General features: G+C 49.9%; 1 protein-coding gene across 10 annotated transcripts in view; it reads left to right on the top strand.

Moving 5' to 3' along the window:
- Positions 1-18,305, top strand: part of frya (furry homolog a (Drosophila)) — a 110,812-nt gene that overhangs the window by 49,737 nt on the left and 42,770 nt on the right. For all 10 annotated transcript variants that reach the window (XM_035384019.1, XM_035384020.1, XM_035384013.1 and 7 more), the window contains exons 9-22: positions 845-937; positions 1,833-1,931; positions 2,469-2,570; positions 4,061-4,164; positions 6,486-6,594; positions 7,928-8,014; positions 9,361-9,532; positions 9,900-10,032; positions 10,241-10,348; positions 11,688-11,928; positions 12,152-12,334; positions 12,953-13,039; positions 15,118-15,377; positions 15,741-15,930. In XM_035384019.1, coding sequence (XP_035239910.1) covers positions 845-937; positions 1,833-1,931; positions 2,469-2,570; positions 4,061-4,164; positions 6,486-6,594; positions 7,928-8,014; positions 9,361-9,532; positions 9,900-10,032; positions 10,241-10,348; positions 11,688-11,928; positions 12,152-12,334; positions 12,953-13,039; positions 15,118-15,377; positions 15,741-15,930 — 1,968 coding nt within the window. The remainder of the gene's footprint in view (positions 1-844; positions 938-1,832; positions 1,932-2,468; positions 2,571-4,060; positions 4,165-6,485; positions 6,595-7,927; positions 8,015-9,360; positions 9,533-9,899; positions 10,033-10,240; positions 10,349-11,687; positions 11,929-12,151; positions 12,335-12,952; positions 13,040-15,117; positions 15,378-15,740; positions 15,931-18,305) is intronic.

Genomic DNA, 18,305 nt, shown 5'->3' with positions numbered 1-18,305 from the left:
GAAGAGTAACTGACTGTTGGTCTACTATCAAAACAGATCCCTGGAACTTGGGTGGGCATATCTTAGATCAGAATGTGAAGCTGGTGGGAGTCATAGCACCATAATGTTATGACCCTGGCAAGTGAAACTAATGTAGTCAAAAGAAACAGGGTCAGCATTATAGCTGTCCACCATAAACTAGAATTTTTTGCATGAAAGCTCTTATCATTTTGTGACATGAAAAGGAGCTATCATTTTTCATTTATCACCTTTTTACATAACAGGCTACACACGAGTGCCTGGCAGATTGAGTGTAGGTACTTGTTGGGCTGTGTCTTAAGATATGTGACTGGGTGGGTTAGCGAGCCCTGCCGTGTGCTATCGCGTGTTTCTGTCCAAACCCGTCACTGAGAGATTCATCAGATTTTCTGAGCGGCTGAAATGCCATTCTCGACTCTTCTAAGTTATGAACGTTTCACGAAGGAAAATCACGACGCGGAAAATATGAAGGCTCGGGCCGCCGTACGGTAGTAAAATATCAGCTTTCAGGTAATCTTGAGTAATCGCTCTTCTTATCAGTCTTATCTCGCTATGTGAGGCATGTTCTCCCCTCGGTGCCATTTCTATATATCAATTACTCCTTCTCTTTCTCTCTCCCTCGCTCTCGTCTCCATCTCCCTCTCCCTCTCTTTTTCTCTCACTCTCGCCGTCAATCTGTTGATATTACTTGTGGTGTCCGGTGTAACAGAACACGTTGTTCCTCAGAAGCGTGTAAATGACACTATTAGTGGTGTGTAGAGGGTGTCGTCGGTGTCCGAGGCTGAGGATGAGGATGAGGACGACGTGTGCTTCTTCTCTGTTGCAGGAGTGCGCCCAGTATTTTCTGGAGGTGAAAGACAAGGACATTAAGCATGCCCTGGCAGGCCTCTTTGTGGAGATTTTAGTGCCTGTCGCCGCGGTGAGTTCTTGCCCTCTCAGTGGGCTCCCTTTGCAGCGTGACAAGGCTGGACGGGCAGAGTTACTCCTGACCGTCTGACTGCAGCCCTAAAGACCGTCAAACATTTAAGACGCTCCAAAATGACTTTAGTTAGTTTGACATCCAACTCTAATATCTGTTTTTTTCTCTCTGCTTTTTTAGGTAGATACAGTAGCTAACTATCGATCAGTAGACTTGCTCTTGCTAATACAAAATTAAAATACTTACTAGTAGACCAATAAATATGGCTTTGGTCCAGACTACAGTGCCGACTGGTAGCTAGCAGCTTAGCAATTGGTGATTCACTCGTCACAGTTTGTCACATAAGCTGTCCATGTCAGGAAAGACCAGGTATGGACCTTTACCTGTCCAGGCTTAGAGGACTGAGGCAAAGAACCTACTGGCTGTCCAAAAACCTCAGGGTTCCATACGGTCATAGTACTCAATGCATTTATCATTGAATGCATGCATTAAATTAACATTAAATCTAAATTTACTGCAAGGCACACTTAATAAAGTATATGGTAAATGGACTGCATTTATATAGCGCTTTTATCCAAAGCACTTTACAATTAATGCCTCTCATTCGCCAGAGCAGTTAGGGGTTAGGTGTCTTGCTCAAGGACACTTCGACACGCCCAGGGCGGGGTTTGAACCGGCAACCCTCCGACTGCCAGACAATCGCTCTTACCTCCTGAGCTATGTCGCCCCATTGTTGAACTGTTTCTATCAAGTTAAAAGTAGTATGCCACATAAAAAGTATATATATTTTTTTATATACCAGAAGCGATTACCTCTTAAACCTTGATGTTTATATGGTCTTATCTGCATTGTTGGGTTGCTGTCCACCGCTGACTGTTTGTGTCTGTGACTCCAGGCTGTGAAGAACGAAGTTAATGTCCCGTGTCTGAGGAACTTTGTGGAGAGCCTGTATGACACAACCTTGGACCTTTCCTCCAGGAAGAAGCACTCTCTGGTAGGCCGTGGAAGTGGGAGATGAACCTAGAGTTCTGCAGATGTTATTGTTGTTCGTTTATTTTCTTTTGTCGCTGTGGCAACCAGTGTCACGCAGGTTCACGGCAGAGATGTTTGCTGCCTCTGAGGTTTCTGAAGCGTTCAACTGTCCAATCCTGGTTATGACACAAGCTCGGCTGTTAACTCCATGGTTCTTCCAGTGAATGTCATTTAACATAAATTAAACGTATTTTCCAACGTTCATTTATCATATGATTACAGTACATACATGACAGTACATGACAGTAACAGAGCACGTATGACAGTGTGTTGAAGAAATTTTCTGTCTTTGTTGGTGTTCACTTAGCCTTGTTGTGTGTCCCAATTATTTAATACTGTGTATGTAATTGCAAATGACTCTACAAGCACAGTGAGCTTTTTGCTAACCAGATGATGGTTGTTGATTAGTAATCCTTGTCCAGTGCACTAGCGGTTTGATTTTGGGTGCATGAATACGTTTCTGTGGGCGGGTCCCTCACCTCACCCTCATCCCCACCAGGCCCTCTACCCACTGGTGACGTGTCTGCTGTGCGTGAGCCAGAAGCAGTTCTTCCTCAACAGATGGTACATCTTCCTCAACAACTGCCTCTCCAACCTTAAGGTACCTCGCCCCGATGCGATCGGCGTCCCCTAAACAAAAAAGCGACAAACGCAAGGGACAGATCTCAGCCTGCAAAGTTTGAGTGTCAGAACTGGCCATCTTTTTTGCCTGCTTTGCATAATGCAGTGTAAAAAGTTGTGTGACTCGCGGTGGATTAGAGCATCTGCTAAATGCCTGTAATGCTGTCGGGGGCGCATCTTGCACCCTCTCAAGCAGCGTGAAGCCATTTGACGACGGTGGCCCCCGCGGAAATAGAGCCTGAGAATATAGATGTTGCTTAGTTACAGTCGAGGGCTGTGAAGACTGTGACTTGGGGGCCCTGGTGCATTTTCCGCAGTGGAAGCGACGGTGAGAGCCTTGGGCAAGGCGGGGCCTCCCGAGCCTTTTTTTAACCGCGTTAATTTCACAGAGGTGAGAGTGCAAATCACATGGTGATGATGATGGCAGTGACAGTGCGCGCCTCTTAATGAGACCTCCTGTCTTCTCCTGTCTTCTCAGAGAACGTCCCGGCCTCCCCTATGAGTAGTGCTGATTTTTTGGGGATTTCTTTGGTTTGTTTTTATCAAAGCAAAGTCTAAACACAGAAACGCTGAGTGCGACGGAAAGCGGTGGCTTTTATTCCTCTGTTCCTGTTGGCGATGGCAGCCAGGCCTAAAGGATGCGGGCTGTTGTGGCTGTCTCCCACGTGACCGTGCCCCTCCCGCCTTGAGCTCGCACCCCGCCCTCCCGCTCGCCCCCCCCCCCCATCCCGAACGCGCAGATTTCCATCCGCGATATGGCGAGGATCGCGGTCGTCTTTCAGGAATCGCATCGTCCTTCCGAGTGAACGTGCGGAATGTTTTCAGAAAAAAAGGACGGCGAATATAAAAAGAAAGCGGAGGAATGCTGCAGGTGGAATGTGGTGAGAGAGCGGATTGTAATTTGCAAAACAAAAAAAAATTTCGCCCTTTCGTTATCATCCGTGCGTGGCTTTTGGGGAAGGACGGGGGGAATAATCATTTTCCCCCACGCAGACAGCGAGTGCCGCGGTTCGGGGAAGTGCGCCTGTCGGAATGCGGTCGAACAGGACTCCGCGGGACGGTTATTTCTGACTAATGGTTTTTCTGTGGCCCGTGCGTTTCCTTATCTCTCCCGAGGAGGATGCCTGACATATCGTGACATTGCATTACAGGCATTTGGCAGACGCTCTTATCCAGAGCGACGTATGACGAAGTGTATAACCGTAACCAGGAACAAGTGTGTCGAAAACCCTAGAGAGAAGTACCGGTCCAAGTGCAGGGAACAACCGCATAGTTCAACTTGGACCCCGTAGCGTCGGGCCACGCCCCGGCCCGTGCCGCCGCCCCCGCCGGTCCCACTGCGCGTTCCTCTGCGTGTTCCTCTGCTCAGACGCAGAGGGCCCCTGGAGCAGTTCGGCCCCTTCTCGGGGGTCCTTCGCAACACGCTTGATCCCGAAAACGTGATCTTTTTGTTTTTTTCCCTGTTTGCAGATCAAGGACCCCAAAATGGCGCGAGTCGCGCTGGAGTCCCTGTACCGCCTGCTGTGGGTCTACATGATCCGCATCAAGTGTGAGAGCAACACGGCCACACAAAGGTACACGGCCACGCCCACCGTGCGACTACAAAACACTCCTGTCTGTAGGGTATCACCGTAAACACCTGTATTCACTGTAGATTATAACACACTCCTGTCTGTAGGTTATCACAGTAAACACCTGTATTCACTGTGTGATTATAACACACTCCTGTATTCACTGTGTGACTATAACACACTCCTGTATTCACTGTGTGATTATAACACACTCCTGTCTGTAGGGTATCACAGTGAACACCTGTATTGACTGTGTGACTATAACACACTCCTGTATTCACTGTGTGACTATAACACACTCCTGTCTGTAGGATATCACAGAAAACACCTACATTCTTTGTGTGACTTTAACACACTCCTGTCTGTAGGGTATTACAGTAAAAGCCTGTATTCACTGTGTGACTATAACACACTCCTGTCTGTAGGGCATCACAGTAAACACCTGTATTCAGTGTGTGACTATAACACACTCCTGTCTGTAGGGTATCACAGTGAACACCTGTATTCACTGTGTGATTATAACACACTCCTGTATTCACTGTGTGACTATAACACACTCCTGTCTGTAGGGTATCACAGTAAACACTCTGTATTCACTGTGTGACTATAACACACTCCTGTCTGTAGGGTATCACAGTGAACACCTGTATTCACTGTGTGATTATAACACACTCCTGTATTCACTGTGTGACTATAACACACTCCTGTCTGTAGGGTATCACAGTAAACACTCTGTATTCACTGTGTGACTATAACACACTCCTGTCTGTAGGGTATCACAGTAAACACCTGTATTCAGTGTGTGACTATAACACACTCCTGTCTGTAGGATATCACAGTAAACACCTACATTCTTTGTGTGACTTTAACACACTCCTGTCTGTAGGGTATTACAGTAAATGCCTGTATTCACTGTGTGATTACAACACACCCCTTCCTGTAGGATGTGACAGTAAACAGTTGTATCCACTGTGTGTCCACGCCCCTGTTCTTGGAGCACAAACGTTGCCTGTGTTAGCCACGTGGAATTAGCTCGTTGCTCCACCTCTCTCATACGAAGCCTCTAAGCGAGATAGCCTCGTCCCAGGAGACTAGCAGACTAGCAGAGGCAGCAGGATGCCTGTTTATGTAACTCGGGGCATCATGAATGGAGTCATTCTTAATGGAAGGGGAAAGTAAAAAAAATAAAATAAAATAAATAGCTGAATAAATGAAAAGAAAACAAGCGAGTGAATGAAGCCGAGGCTATCGTGCGCCGCGGCGGTTCTGCTTTACGAGAGCATCGATCTGCCGCCGCTGCCATTAGGCACTGGACCCGCAAAAACAAAAGTGCAATTAGCCGACAGGAAAACAAACTGCCGTCTGCGGGGACAGGCTCCCTCCCCCTCCACCCAACCCCCCCCCCACCCCTTGGTTTATTAGCAGATGTATTTGCAGCAGTGCTGGAGCGAGGTAGTTGAGCGGTCTGGGGCTGGGGGGGGGGGGGGGGGGGCGCGGGTATGTGTTAGCAATGTGGAGAGTCTTCTTCAGAGGAAGGGTGTGACTGGGGGAGGAGGGGTCTAAAGGATGAGTCCCAGGATTGGGGGGGGGGGGGTCTGGGATTAGACAGAAGCAGGTGAAGTGCGGCTTACCACCGGCTTAAGGAACGCCGTTAGAGGGGGTCATGTGACCATAAACCCGTGTGACTCACAGAAGAAGGGCTCAGGCCAGGCGGGTGACCTCCGGCTGTTAGTTATGGTGTGAATACTGCTTTCTGAACGAGACACTTTACAGTGAATCCATAAATGGGAATCGTAAATCAACACGAGAAATGGATAGTGCTCTACTCGCTGTTCCTCTACAGCAGGGCTGCCCAACCCTGTTCCTGGAGATCTACCGTCCTGTAGGATTTTACTCTAAGCCTAACCTCTAAATCACACCTCACTCAACAGCTAGAGATCTCGTTGAGCTGCTAATTAATAGAATCAGGTGTGCTAAATTAGAGTTGAAATGAAAACCTAGAGGACGGTAGATCTCCAGGAAGAGGGTTGGGCAGCCCTGCTCTACATTCTTCCTTTAATGTTCAGTATGAGTTCCGTATTTGAGATCTGAAAAAGACTTACTGATTGAATAACGGTTAAATCAACTGAATTGGTTTGCAAAAAAAAAAATTATCTTCACTCGGAGTGCGCACACTGTGATCATTTTGTTTCCCTGGATACAGCCAGCACCTAAGGCGGAGATTAAAGGATCGCTTGGTCATGTCTTGTTCTGGATTCATGATGGCACTGATCAGTAAGGGCTGTCTCTCTGTCTCTCTCTCCCTCTCTAAATTCTTCCCACAGTCGCCTCAACACCATCATCACCAACCTGTTCCCCAAGGGCTCCCGTAGTGTGGTGCCCCGGGACATGCCTCTCAACATCTTTGTCAAGATCATCCAGTTCATCGCACAGGTATGGGTTTGGGGTGGGGTGGGGTGGGGGTGGGTGGGGGGGGGGGGTGGCTGTAGTTTAACCAGCTCTGGAGTGTGAACTTCACAAACTCGTACCTCCTGCCTGGTGTGTCGCCCCCCAGCTATGACCTCACACCAGGCACCAGGCATCTGGTGTTGGTGTAAGAACTGCACTGGGTATAAGGTAAACCAGGGCTGCCCAATCCTGTCCTGTGGGTTTTGACTCACATCAACCCTAACAAATCACACCTCATTCAAGACCTGGAGACCTCATCAAGCTGCTAATTAGTAGCATCCGGTGTGCCAAATTAGGGCTGGAGTGAAAACCAACGGGACAGTAGATCTCCAGGAGCAGGGCCCTGTTTACCTCATGCCCCGTGCAGTTCTTATTCCCGCACCAGATGCCTCTGTGTCTGAGGGTGCCATTTCCCACTATCTCCTCTTGGCTGTGGGCGATGGTGGTCCTCCCCTGTCAGACGGAAAGAACACAGGGGCGGTGAGGGGCGGTGGGCGGGATTGGGGATGCGGGGGATACTCCTTATCCTGCCAGCTCACGGGCTCACGTCTGAGGCCCGCCCTGGGTAGCTGTTAGTACCCCCGGTTGGCACGCTTCAAACTCCCACGTTCAGACGGCACCAGTGCAGAAACAAAACGCCCCCGCACACTGCACTGAGCCGGCACCCTCAGACTCTGAACTCTCCCTCTTCATGAAAAAAAAAAAAGGTTGACATATTTTGTTTTCGTGGTTTAAAAAAAGTGTACATAATTGGGCGAGACTGTGTAGCTCCGGCTGTGGGACGGCTTTTACTCCCAACCACCCCCCACCCTCAACACCCACCCCCCCCCACCTGCACCTCACCCCCGTACCGTCAGGTGTTTGATTCCCCACAAAGGGTCTTTCTGTGCTGTGGGCCCATCTCTGTCTGTAACCCTCTCTGATTTCCCCCGTCTGAATAAAGTGAAAAATGCACAAGGAGGGCAGATTGTTGACTCACCTTTAAGAAATTATTTACATACACACAGGTACAGAGGCCTGTCATGGGGTGGAACCTTATAGCTACATAAAATTGTACCCCTAGCCAGCAATATGTAATTAATTTGTACCTTGTTTTACTTGTAAAAGGTACTTAGGAGTACCCAAATAGAACATTATTGCACCTTCAGGGTACCTCTAGAATTTTTTTTCCTTAAAGAAGAAAAATATTCCTCCACTACCTCGAAAATACCTTTATTTCTGAGAATGTAAGATAATTACATTTTTGTGGAAAGCAGATCTTGTCATGTGATAGAATCGCAAACTGATATGTTGTGCGTGTCTTTTTTTGTGTATACAGGAAAGGCTTGATTTTGCCATGAAAGAGATCATCTTTGACCTGCTGTGTGTTGGGAAGGCAGCCAAAGCTTTCAGTCTTAATCCTGAGGTAACCATGACTTCATTGTACTCGTGCCCGTCCTCCGTGTCAGTGAAGTGTTGCTAATGACCCAGCTGCTCCCTTTGGCAGTTGGGCTGCGCGTGTTTGAACACTAACGGCCAAACTGGCCCAGCGGCATTGGCTGTTGTTGGGCGAATTCTTCGACATCGTGGTTAGTTCCAAAAGTCACCTCTGATTATGGGGTGTATGCCTAAAACAGCATGATATTTCACCGGCTTAATCCTTATCGGTCATCGCCGTAGTGATGTGCCATTTAGTAACGTATCCCTGGTAATATCACTGACAGACGAGGAAACCAAAAAGGCTATTAAGTGACACCGTCTGATATGGAGGATATGTCGTCGGTAATGAGGCCCAGCTGGGCTCAACAGAGACACCGTCTCATCCTTTTCTGATTTTGTGTAAGGAGACACTTTTTATCCTCATACCTCGGCTTGCTGGGTTTTTTTTTTTCCTGTAAGAGAATAACAAGGGTTTTTTTTTTAACTTTGTGTTGAAACCACCTTCTAAATCTGAGTCAGTGTTCGAGGGACATTATGATTGCGCTGTAATTTAAAAGTTCACCAGTGTGTTGTGCATAGTGATTACATGGAAGGCAGAGGGAAAAACAGCGGGATCGGTGGGGTGGGTGTCCCTCATTTTAAACTGTGAGGCCGAGAGGGACTTACGCGGGGGGGGGGGGGGGAAGCATCCAAAAACTGTAAACAATAACAAGCGGAGGAAATCCACCCACGGTGTAATTATGTTATTGTGTCCTTTCCCCGTGCGGTTTTAGCTGCTCTTTCTGTTCGCTTATTTACTCAGTGAACCTGCCTCCTGTGTACCTGGTTGTCTGTTAAATTTTGTGAGTGGGAAGTGAAACTGAAGTGTCAGTTGTAAACCCAGCAGTGAGGCTTAAAGTCACTGCATTACATTATATTACATTACATTCATTTGGCAGACGCTTTTATCCAAAGCGACGTACAAAAAAGTGCATTTCATGGTCATAGACAACTGCTAAACACAGGGACGTCCCAGTGGTGTGTCCTGGTGAAGCGATAGCAATAGGTAAAGAGGCGGGTGCCGATGGTGACGGTGACGCTGGTTGCTCACCTGTACGTGTGTGTGCGTGTGTGTGTGTGTGCCGTGTGTGTGTGTGTGTCGTGTGTGTGTGTGCCGTGTGTGTGTGTATGTGTGTGTGTGTGTCATGTGTGTTTGTGCGTGTGTGTGTGTGTGTGTGTGTGTGTGTGTGTGTATGTGTGTGTGTGTGTGTGTGTGTGTGTGCCGTGTGCCGTGTGTGTGTGTGTGTGTGTGTGTGTGTGCCGTGTGTGTGTGTGTGTGTGTCTGCCGTGCAGAGAATGAACATCGGCCTGAGGGCGTTCCTGGTCATCGCCGATAACCTGCAGCAGAAGGACGGGGAGCCGCCCATGCCCAACACCGGCGCCACCCTGCCCTCGGGCAACACCCTGCGGGTGAAGAAGACCTACCTGAGCAAGACCCTGACCGAGGAGGAGGCCAAGCTCATCGGTGGGTAGCGGGGGGAAACCACGCCGGACAATTTTTTTTTTACCGTTTCTTGTCCCCTTTCTCCTCCGTGTTCTGTCCTATTTCACTGGTGAGGCTGGAAAGCCATCTGCAGTATTTCCCATCCATTCTCATCCATCCGTCCATCCGTTATCTATCCCATCGTGCATTTGGCGAGAGGCAGGAATGCACCCTGGACAGGCCGCCAATCCATTGCACAGCGCACACACTCCATTCACTCACACACTCATACCTAAGGGCAATTTAGTGTCTCCAATTAGCCTACCTGCATGTCTTTGGACTGTGGGGGGAAACCGGAGTTTGTTCTCACTCATCGTATATTTGTGTTTGCGTGTCTTGCTGTGTTCAGGTATGGCCATGTATTACTCCCAAGTGCGGAAGGCCATCGACAACATCCTGCGCCACCTGGACAAGGAGGTGGGCCGCAGCATGATGATGACCAACGTGCAGATGCTGAACAAGGAGCCGGAGGACATGATCACGTGCGTCACTCCTTCATGAGCGCTGCATAGCGTGTTCATAATTTGATTTTCTTTGATTTTTGATTCTTTGATTTTTGATTCTTTGATTTTCGCGGTCATGCACCGTACGGAAGTGTGTAATGAACAGGAATTGGAGCTTGCACGCCCCCCCCCCCAACACCCCCACGCCCTCGGGCCTGACCCCCAGTGGTTCTCTCTTTCCCGGCAGGGGGGAGAGGAAGCCGAAGATCGATCTCTTCCGGACGTGCGTGGCGGCCATCCCGCGCATTCTGCCCGACGGCATGTCCAAGCCCGAGCTCATCGACCTGCTCGCCCGGTGAGGCCCGGCAGGGACCGCACGATCACGCCCGTCGCCCGCTTTCCCCAAACGCCAGAAGGCCTGTGACACCGTCCCGCTCCAGCAGTCTGACCTGGTGTAATCTGAGGAGCGGATTTAGCTAATTAGGTGTCGCAGGTCAAGCTTAAGTTGTTTTACTTGGGCTGACTTTCCTGTATAACGTGTCCAAACGGTATCTTTATCTCTAAAGGTGAACCCGGCCTAGATTTTCTAGCCTTGTTGGCACTGCTGAGGTAACAGAATATGGAACCATTAGGAAATTGCCTGTGAAATGTCTTTAATCTTTATGTACATTTTCTTTGTGTGCGCATGTGTGTGTGTTTGTGTGTCCATGCATGTGTGTCTGTGTGTGTGTGCTTATGTGGTGTGTGTTTTGTATGTGTGCTCGTGTGCTTGTGTGTCTGCGTGTGTGTGTGTGTATGTGTTTGTGAATGTATGTGTGTGTGTGTGTGCGTGTGTCTGTGTGCGTGTGTACGTGTGTGTGTGTGTGTGTGTACATGTGTGTGTGTACGTGTGTGTATGTGTGTGTGTGTGTGCGTGTGTACGTGTGTGTGTGCGTGTGTGCGTGTGTGTGTGTGTGTGTGTGCGTGTGCGTGTGCGTGTGCGTGTGCGTGTGTGTGTGTGTGTGTACGTGTACGTGTGTGTGCGTGTGCGTGTGCGTGTGTGTGTGTGTGTATGTGTACGTGTGTGTGTGTATGTGTGTGTGTCTGCGTGTGTGTGTGTGTGTGTGTCTGCGTGTGTGTGTGTATGTGTGTGTGCGTGTGTGTGTGTGTGTGTGTGTGTGTCTGTGTGTGTGCGTGTGTGTGTGTGTGTGTGTGTGTGTACGTGTGTGTGTGTGTGTGTGTGTGTGTGTGTGTGTGTGTGTGTGTGTGTGTATGTGTGTGTGCGTGTGTGTGTGTGTGTGTGTGTGTGTCTGTGTGTGTGCGTGTGTGTGTGTGTGTGTGTGTGTGTACGTGTGTGTGTGTGTGTGTGTGTGTGTGTGTATGTGTGTGTGCGTGTGTGTGTGTGTGTGTGTGTGTGTCTGTGTGTGTGTGTGTGTGTGTGTGTGTGTATGTGTGTGTGCGTGTGTGTGTGTGTGTGTGTGTGTGTCTGTGTGTGTGCGTGTGTGTGTGTGTGTGTGTGTGTGTACGTGTGTGTGTGTGTGTGTGTGTGTGTGTGTGTATGTGTGTGTGCGTGTGTGTGTGTGTGTGTGTGTGTGTCTGTGTGTGTGCGTGTGTGTGTGTGTGTGTGTGTGTGTACGTGTGTGTGTATGTGTGTGTGTGTGTGTGTGTGTGTGTACGTGTGTGTGTGTGTGTGTGTGTGTGTGTGTATCTGCCAGGCTAACGATCCACATGGATGACGAGCTGCGGCTCATAGCGCAGAACTCGCTGCAGAGCCTGCTGCTGGACTTCTCCGACTGGAGGGAGGACGTCCTGTTCGGCTTCACCAACTTCCTGCTGCGGGAGGTGCAGGACACGCACCCCAGCCTGCTGGACTCCTCCCTCAGGCTCCTCCTGCAGCTGCTCACCCAATGGAAACTGGCGCTGCAGGCCACCGGCAAAGGTCACGACCCCGCCAAGGTATGCCCCTGCAGCTACATGGACGTTGATTTTGTTTTATTGTAAATTTAAAAAATAAAAAAAATGTTTTTAAGCCAGACTGAACATGGAGAGCATATTTCACGTTCACTTGCTGGAAGTACGTGACCTGGCACACATACGCTCCCTGGCACCTTGGTGCAGGCTGTGCTGTATGCCAGCACACGGTGTGTTTTTGATTGTACGTACCCCGCCCCCCCCACAGCTGCTCCAGACGGGCCCCGGGCAGCGCCCCCCTGGCGAGCGGAGCCCCCACTGCGCCGTCCTGCACGCGGCCGAGGGGCTGGCCCTGGTCCTGCTCTGCTCCTGCCAGACCAGCACCCGCAGGCTGGCCGTCGCCATCCTAAAGGAGATCCGCAGCCTCTTCACCTGCATCGGACAGGCGGAGGTGAGCCGTGCATGAACACCCGCCCCCCCCCCCCCCACCCCTCACAGGGACAGGGGTGCGCGCCCCCCCCCCCCTCCAGGGACGGGGGAGCAGGCCCTTTCACTTGAAATATGTTCTGAACAAGTATTCCAAACATGCGGGTAAAGTGTTTGAACTTTTTATGTGACAGTTAAAATTTGAAAATACTCCCCCTACTTGAGAATGGTTGAATATGTGCAATCATATGAAAGAATTACTTTTTTGTGATTAATATTTCTGGGAATCTCTTAAAAATTGTCAATAGTCGTGCAGGAATTTTTTTTATTTTTTTTAATCACATTTAAGGAGTTGGAAGTATTTCAAATGATTATTTGACCCAGGTCTGGCCTTGACCCAGGTCTTGCCTACTGAGCTGTTATACGTTATACTTGTGGTTTGCTTGATTTTAATCCGGTAATAACAAACAGGTCTATGTTCTATGGTAAACCAGTGTTTTTACCCATCATGCTTTTAGCCACTGCCCCTGACAGAACCGCCTCAATGTGTTCCTGTCTGTGGGCTTTGTTTATGTTAGCACTCTGTGAGGCGTTAGCGCCGTGCTAACGGACATTATTTTAACCGCCGGTCTGCCTCACGCAGGGCGACGACAAGCCCATGATAGACGTCCTGGACCTGCTCAGCCCCGCCGTCCTGGAGAGCTTCGTCCACGTCGCCGTGTCCGACTCGGTGAGCGCCTCCGTGGTGAACGCCTTCGCGGTTTGGGGGAGGGGAGGGGAGGGGGGCGGAGGTGAGGGAGGGGGGGGGGTGGTCGACCCTCGTGCAGAGGGGGAGCTGAAGGCTCTAGTGTTCGTACACAGAGCGGCCTCTGTGTCCCGCTCCCCCCCTTTCCAGCTTACCTGCGTAACACCTGAGCTTTAATGAGGTTTACTTTACCCCCCCCCCCTGAGCAGCACACGCCGCCTTTGTGACCGATTCGGCCTGGAACTGAATCGCTGGCGTCCGGCCAATGAAATGTTCATCTTGGGTTTAATTATTTAAAAACATTTTGTTGTTATTTGCCGGCAAGGTACATGATGTGTAAACATAGGTGCAAGGATAATATTAGCACTGAAACCGCCTGGATTATTTTCTTTTTGCAACTTTCCCTGCTTGAAAAATATTTTTATTTGATGATTCCAAGAGTCTGATGCTTACTGATGTCCATAGCTACTGAATGACAGCGCTTCATATATATATATATATATATATATATAAAAATAGATTATAGCTTATCATTATTGCTGCCTCCTCTCACCAGATTCTGGCCCAGTACTCTGTCTAATAAACAGTCTATTCTCATCTCAAGACAGGCATGAATGGAAAAGCCATGTGTGCATATGAAATGTTAAGTGTTGAAACGTTCCGTACTCGTGCATGTGAAATGTTAAGTGTTGAAACGTTCCGTACTCGTGCATGTGAAATGTTAAGTGTTGAAACGTTCCGTACTCGTGCATGTGAAATGCTAAGTGTTGAAATGTTCCGTACTCGTGCATGTGAAATGCTAAGTGTTGAAATGTTCCGTACTCGTGCATGTGAAATGCTAAGTGTTGAAACGTTCCGTACTCGTGCATGTGAAATGTTAAGTATTTATATATGATGCCGTGCCCTTTCGCGCTCAGCCGCTCTGTTTCCCGGTTTAATTTCTTGGTCACGGCTCAGCCTCTGAGAATATTGCCTAACGCGCCGTCGAGGCCGGGAGTTGAGTCATTTGTTGTTGGGTGTAATCGGTCAGTCTGGCGTAGCGCGGTCAACCGCCGTGCTTCCCGCTAAGTGACCCGCTGGCTTTCATCGATCGCCGGAGCGGTGTGCGGTAGCAATCGCTTCACTTTGTTATGAAGCAGACCTTCACTCAGGGGAGCGGGGGAGAAGAAACCGTCGGTTTCTTTTTAAAACGAGGAACTGAATTACGGAGCGGTGTGCGGTAGTCATCGCTTCACTTTGCTGTTTTGAAGCAGACCTTCAGTCAGGGGAGCGGGAGGCTTCTTTTAAAAACCGTCGGTTTCTTTTTAAAACGAGGAACTGAATTACGGAGCGGTGTGCGGTAGTCATCGCTTCACTTTGCTGTTATGAAGCAGACCTTCCGTCAGGGGAGCGGGGGAGAAGCCGTCGGTTTCTTTTTAAAACGAGGAACTGAATTACGGAGCGGTGTGCGGTAGCAATCGCTTCACTTTGCTGTTATGAAGCAGACCTTCACTCAGGGGAGCGGGGGAGAAGCCGTCGGTTTCTTTTTAAAAACGAGGAGCTGAATTTCGGAGTGGCGCTGGGGCGGCTGCGGGCCTGGTGAGCCGGCGGCTCATTTGCATACGGAGCAATGCTGCCAGCGGGCCGCGGCTCTGCCAAGCTCTGAGTCACCCGTTGCCCCGGGAGACGAAGACGGGTCAATAAACCGCAAGGGTCCTCTCTGTCCCGCTCGCCGAGCCTCATTAGGGCTTTGAGCGAACAGCTGTCCTTCTGGTGCCGTGGGTGCAGTTTTGGGAGGGATTCTGTTGGTGCCTGGTGCAGATCGGAATTCTAAATAAACACGTTCTAAGAAACAATACGTGAACATTGTCTTAAATCACCGAGTCAGAGCAGATGTTTTCAACTTGTTTCGTAACCAAATCTGGCCCCTGAAAATTGCTTCACAAGTGCACGAGCGCACACTCAAAAACGACAAATTAATTTCATGGAAAGTGAGGTGAGCTCGGACTGAAATAAGGGCGGTCGCTTGGTGGATTTGGCACGGTGTGACCCCCTAATTCTGACCGTACGCTCTCCCGCTCCAGGTGACCCTGCCCCAGGGCCACAACGTGGACCTGCAGTGGCTGGTGGAGTGGAACGCGGGCCTGGTCAACAGCCACTACGACGTGAGGAGCCCCTCCCATGTGTGGATCTTCGCCCAATCGGTGAAGGACCCCTGGGTGCTGTGCCTGTACAGCTTCCTGCGGCAGGAGAACCTGCCCAAGCACTGCCCCACCGCGCTCAGCTACGCCTGGCCCTACGCCTTCACCCGCCTGCAGCTGCTCATGCCCCTGGTGGACCCCAAGTGAGTGCCCGCCACGCCCGCTCAGCAGCTGCGATACAGCGGGGACGCCCTGGCCCTGCCCCTGCCCCCCCCCCCCCCCCAAATACCATCCCTCTCCCCATCCTCCATGTCCCTCCCCCCACCCAACCCCCTCCCCTCAGTCAGCTGTTGCTTTGTTGTATTTTTCTCTGTTTTGTCCGCAGTATATTCTCATATCCATGTAATGTGTCCTGAATGTAAGAACGCACATCCAGTCTCCTGTTTGATTCGGATTCCTCAAGGAACCTCGTGCTTTCACTTTATGGAGACGAGTGTCCCGGTGTTATTTATTTCGGGTCTCACGTGCCCCCCCCCCCTCCTCCCCCTCCTCTGTATCCCCATCAGCAGCCCGGTCTACGCCAAGAAGACGAGCACGGCGGGCGGCGGGGACGGCTACGTGACGCTGTGGCGGAACTACCTGATCCTGTGCTTCGGCGTGGCCCGGCCCAGCGTCATGAGCCCCGGGCACCTGCGGGCGTCCACGCCCGAGATCGCCGCCACCACTCCGGACGGCAGCGTCGCCCACGACAACAAGGTCTCTCTCCTCCCTCTCTCAACCACCCTTTCTTCCTGCTCTTCCTCCTACACACCCCTGTTTCATCCCTGGTTTTCTCGGTTAGGTTCAGGGCGTTCTGGTCGTATTCTTTAGCAGAGACGTCTTCTAGAAAGCGGGCCCTCTCCTCTACAGAGCATTCTGCTAGCCGTTAGCTGCTAGCTGCTGCTTCTTTAAGCCCCTGCAGCCCGCTTGCTGAGCTGTTAGCCGCTAGCTGCTAGCTGCTGCTTCCCCGCAGCCTGCTCGCTGACCTGTTAGCCGTTGGATTAATGGTATTTTTCATTCCCCACGGCAGCAGGCAGCCTGTGCTCCAACTCACTGACCGTATCACTGAACTGGAACCCAGTAAAATGTGCCGCCTGCCAGCTCATCTCCAACATCCATTTTTCACTGTCACTTCGCCTCTGCCCCTTAATAAAAGCCTTAGCATGCCTGCCTGCTCATAGGCTGTGCATGTCATGTGACTGCTGTCTGCATTGCTGAACCATCCAGTCGGCAACAGCGGCTGTATAATGTGAAATCTTGCGGAGTGTGGGTTTTATATGATTGGGAGTTACTGCGACGCAATGTAACCAAGGCTGCATGGCCCTGTGCCCTTCAGTTTCAGGGTGTACTGGGTGCACTGTGGTCTGTGTGTGACTGAAATCGAATGTGTGATGTATGTGCGTGATTGATATTGAGTGTGTGATGTCTGTGTGTGATTGATATTGAGTGTGCTGCAGTCTGTGGGGAATTGATATTGAGTGTGCTGTGGTCTGTGTGTGATTGATATTGAGCGTGCTGTGGTCTGTGTGTGATTGATATTGAGTGTGCAGTGGTCTGTGTGTGATTGGTATTGAGCGTACTGCGGTCTGTGTGTGATTGATATTGAGCGTACTGTGGTCTGTGTGTGATTGATACTGAGCGTACTGTGGTCTGTGTGTGATTGATATTGAGCGTACTGTGGTCTGTGTGTGATTGATACTGAGCGTACTGTGGTCTGTGTGTGATTGATATTGAGCGTACTGTGGTCTGTGTGTGATTGATACTGAGCGTACTGTGGTCTGTGTGTGATTGATACTGAGCGTACTGTGGTCTGTGTGTGATTGATACTGAGCGTACTGTGGTCTGTGTGTGATTGATATTGAGCGTGCTGTGGTCTGTGTGTGATTGATATTGAGCGTACTGTGGTCTGTGTGTGATTGATACTGAGCGTACTGTGGTCTGTGTGTGATTGATACTGAGCGTACTGTGGTCTGTGTGTGATTGATACTGAGCGTACTGTGGTCTGTGTGTGATTGATATTGAGCGTGCTGTGGTCTGTGTGTGATTGATACTGAGCGTACTGTGGTCTGTGTGTGATTGATACTGAGCGTACTGTGGTCTGTGTGTGATTGATATTGAGCATACTGCGGTCTGTGTGTGATTGATACTGAGCGTACTGTGGTCTGTGTGTGATTGATACTGAGCGTACTGTGGTCTGTGTGTGATTGATATTGAGCGTGCTGCGGTCTGTGTGTGATTGATATTGAGCGTGCTGTGGTCTGTGTGTGATTGATATTGAGCGTGCTGTGGTCTGTGTGTGATTGATACTGAGTGTACTGTGGTCTGTGTGTGATTGATATTGAGCGTACTGTGGTCTGTGTGTGATTGATACTGAGCGTACTGTGGTCTGTGTGTGATTGATATTGAGCGTACTGTGGTCTGTGTGTGATTGATACTGAGCGTACTGTGGTCTGTGTGTGATTAATATTGAGTGTGCTGTTGTTTGTGTGTGATTGGTATTGAGTGTGTGATGTCTGTGTGTGATTGATATTGAGCGTACTGTGGTCTGTGTGTGATTGATACTGAGCGTACTGTGGTCTGTGTGTGATTGATACTGAGCGTACTGTGGTCTGTGTGTGATTGATACTGAGCGTACTGTGGTCTGTGTGTGATTGATATTGAGCGTGCTGTGGTCTGTGTGTGATTGATACTGAGCGTACTGTGGTCTGTGTGTGATTGATACTGAGCGTACTGTGGTCTGTGTGTGATTGATATTGAGCATACTGCGGTCTGTGTGTGATTGATACTGAGCATACTGTGGTCTGTGTGTGATTGATACTGAGCGTACTGTGCTCTGTGTGTGATTGATATTGAGCGTGCTGCGGTCTGTGTGTGATTGATATTGAGCGTGCTGTGGTCTGTGTGTGATTGATATTGAGCGTGCTGTGGTCTGTGTGTGATTGATACTGAGTGTACTGTGGTCTGTGTGTGATTGATATTGAGCGTACTGTGGTCTGTGTGTGATTGATACTGAGCGTACTGTGGTCTGTGTGTGATTGATATTGAGCGTACTGTGGTCTGTGTGTGATTGATACTGAGCGTACTGTGGTCTG

Source organism: Anguilla anguilla, chromosome 12 (genome assembly GCF_013347855.1).
Source record: "Anguilla anguilla isolate fAngAng1 chromosome 12, fAngAng1.pri, whole genome shotgun sequence".
Classification (NCBI taxonomy): Eukaryota; Metazoa; Chordata; class Actinopteri; order Anguilliformes; family Anguillidae; genus Anguilla; species Anguilla anguilla.
The sequence above is the reverse complement of the archived record's forward strand: the minus strand, read 5'-3'. Positions and strand labels throughout refer to the sequence as shown.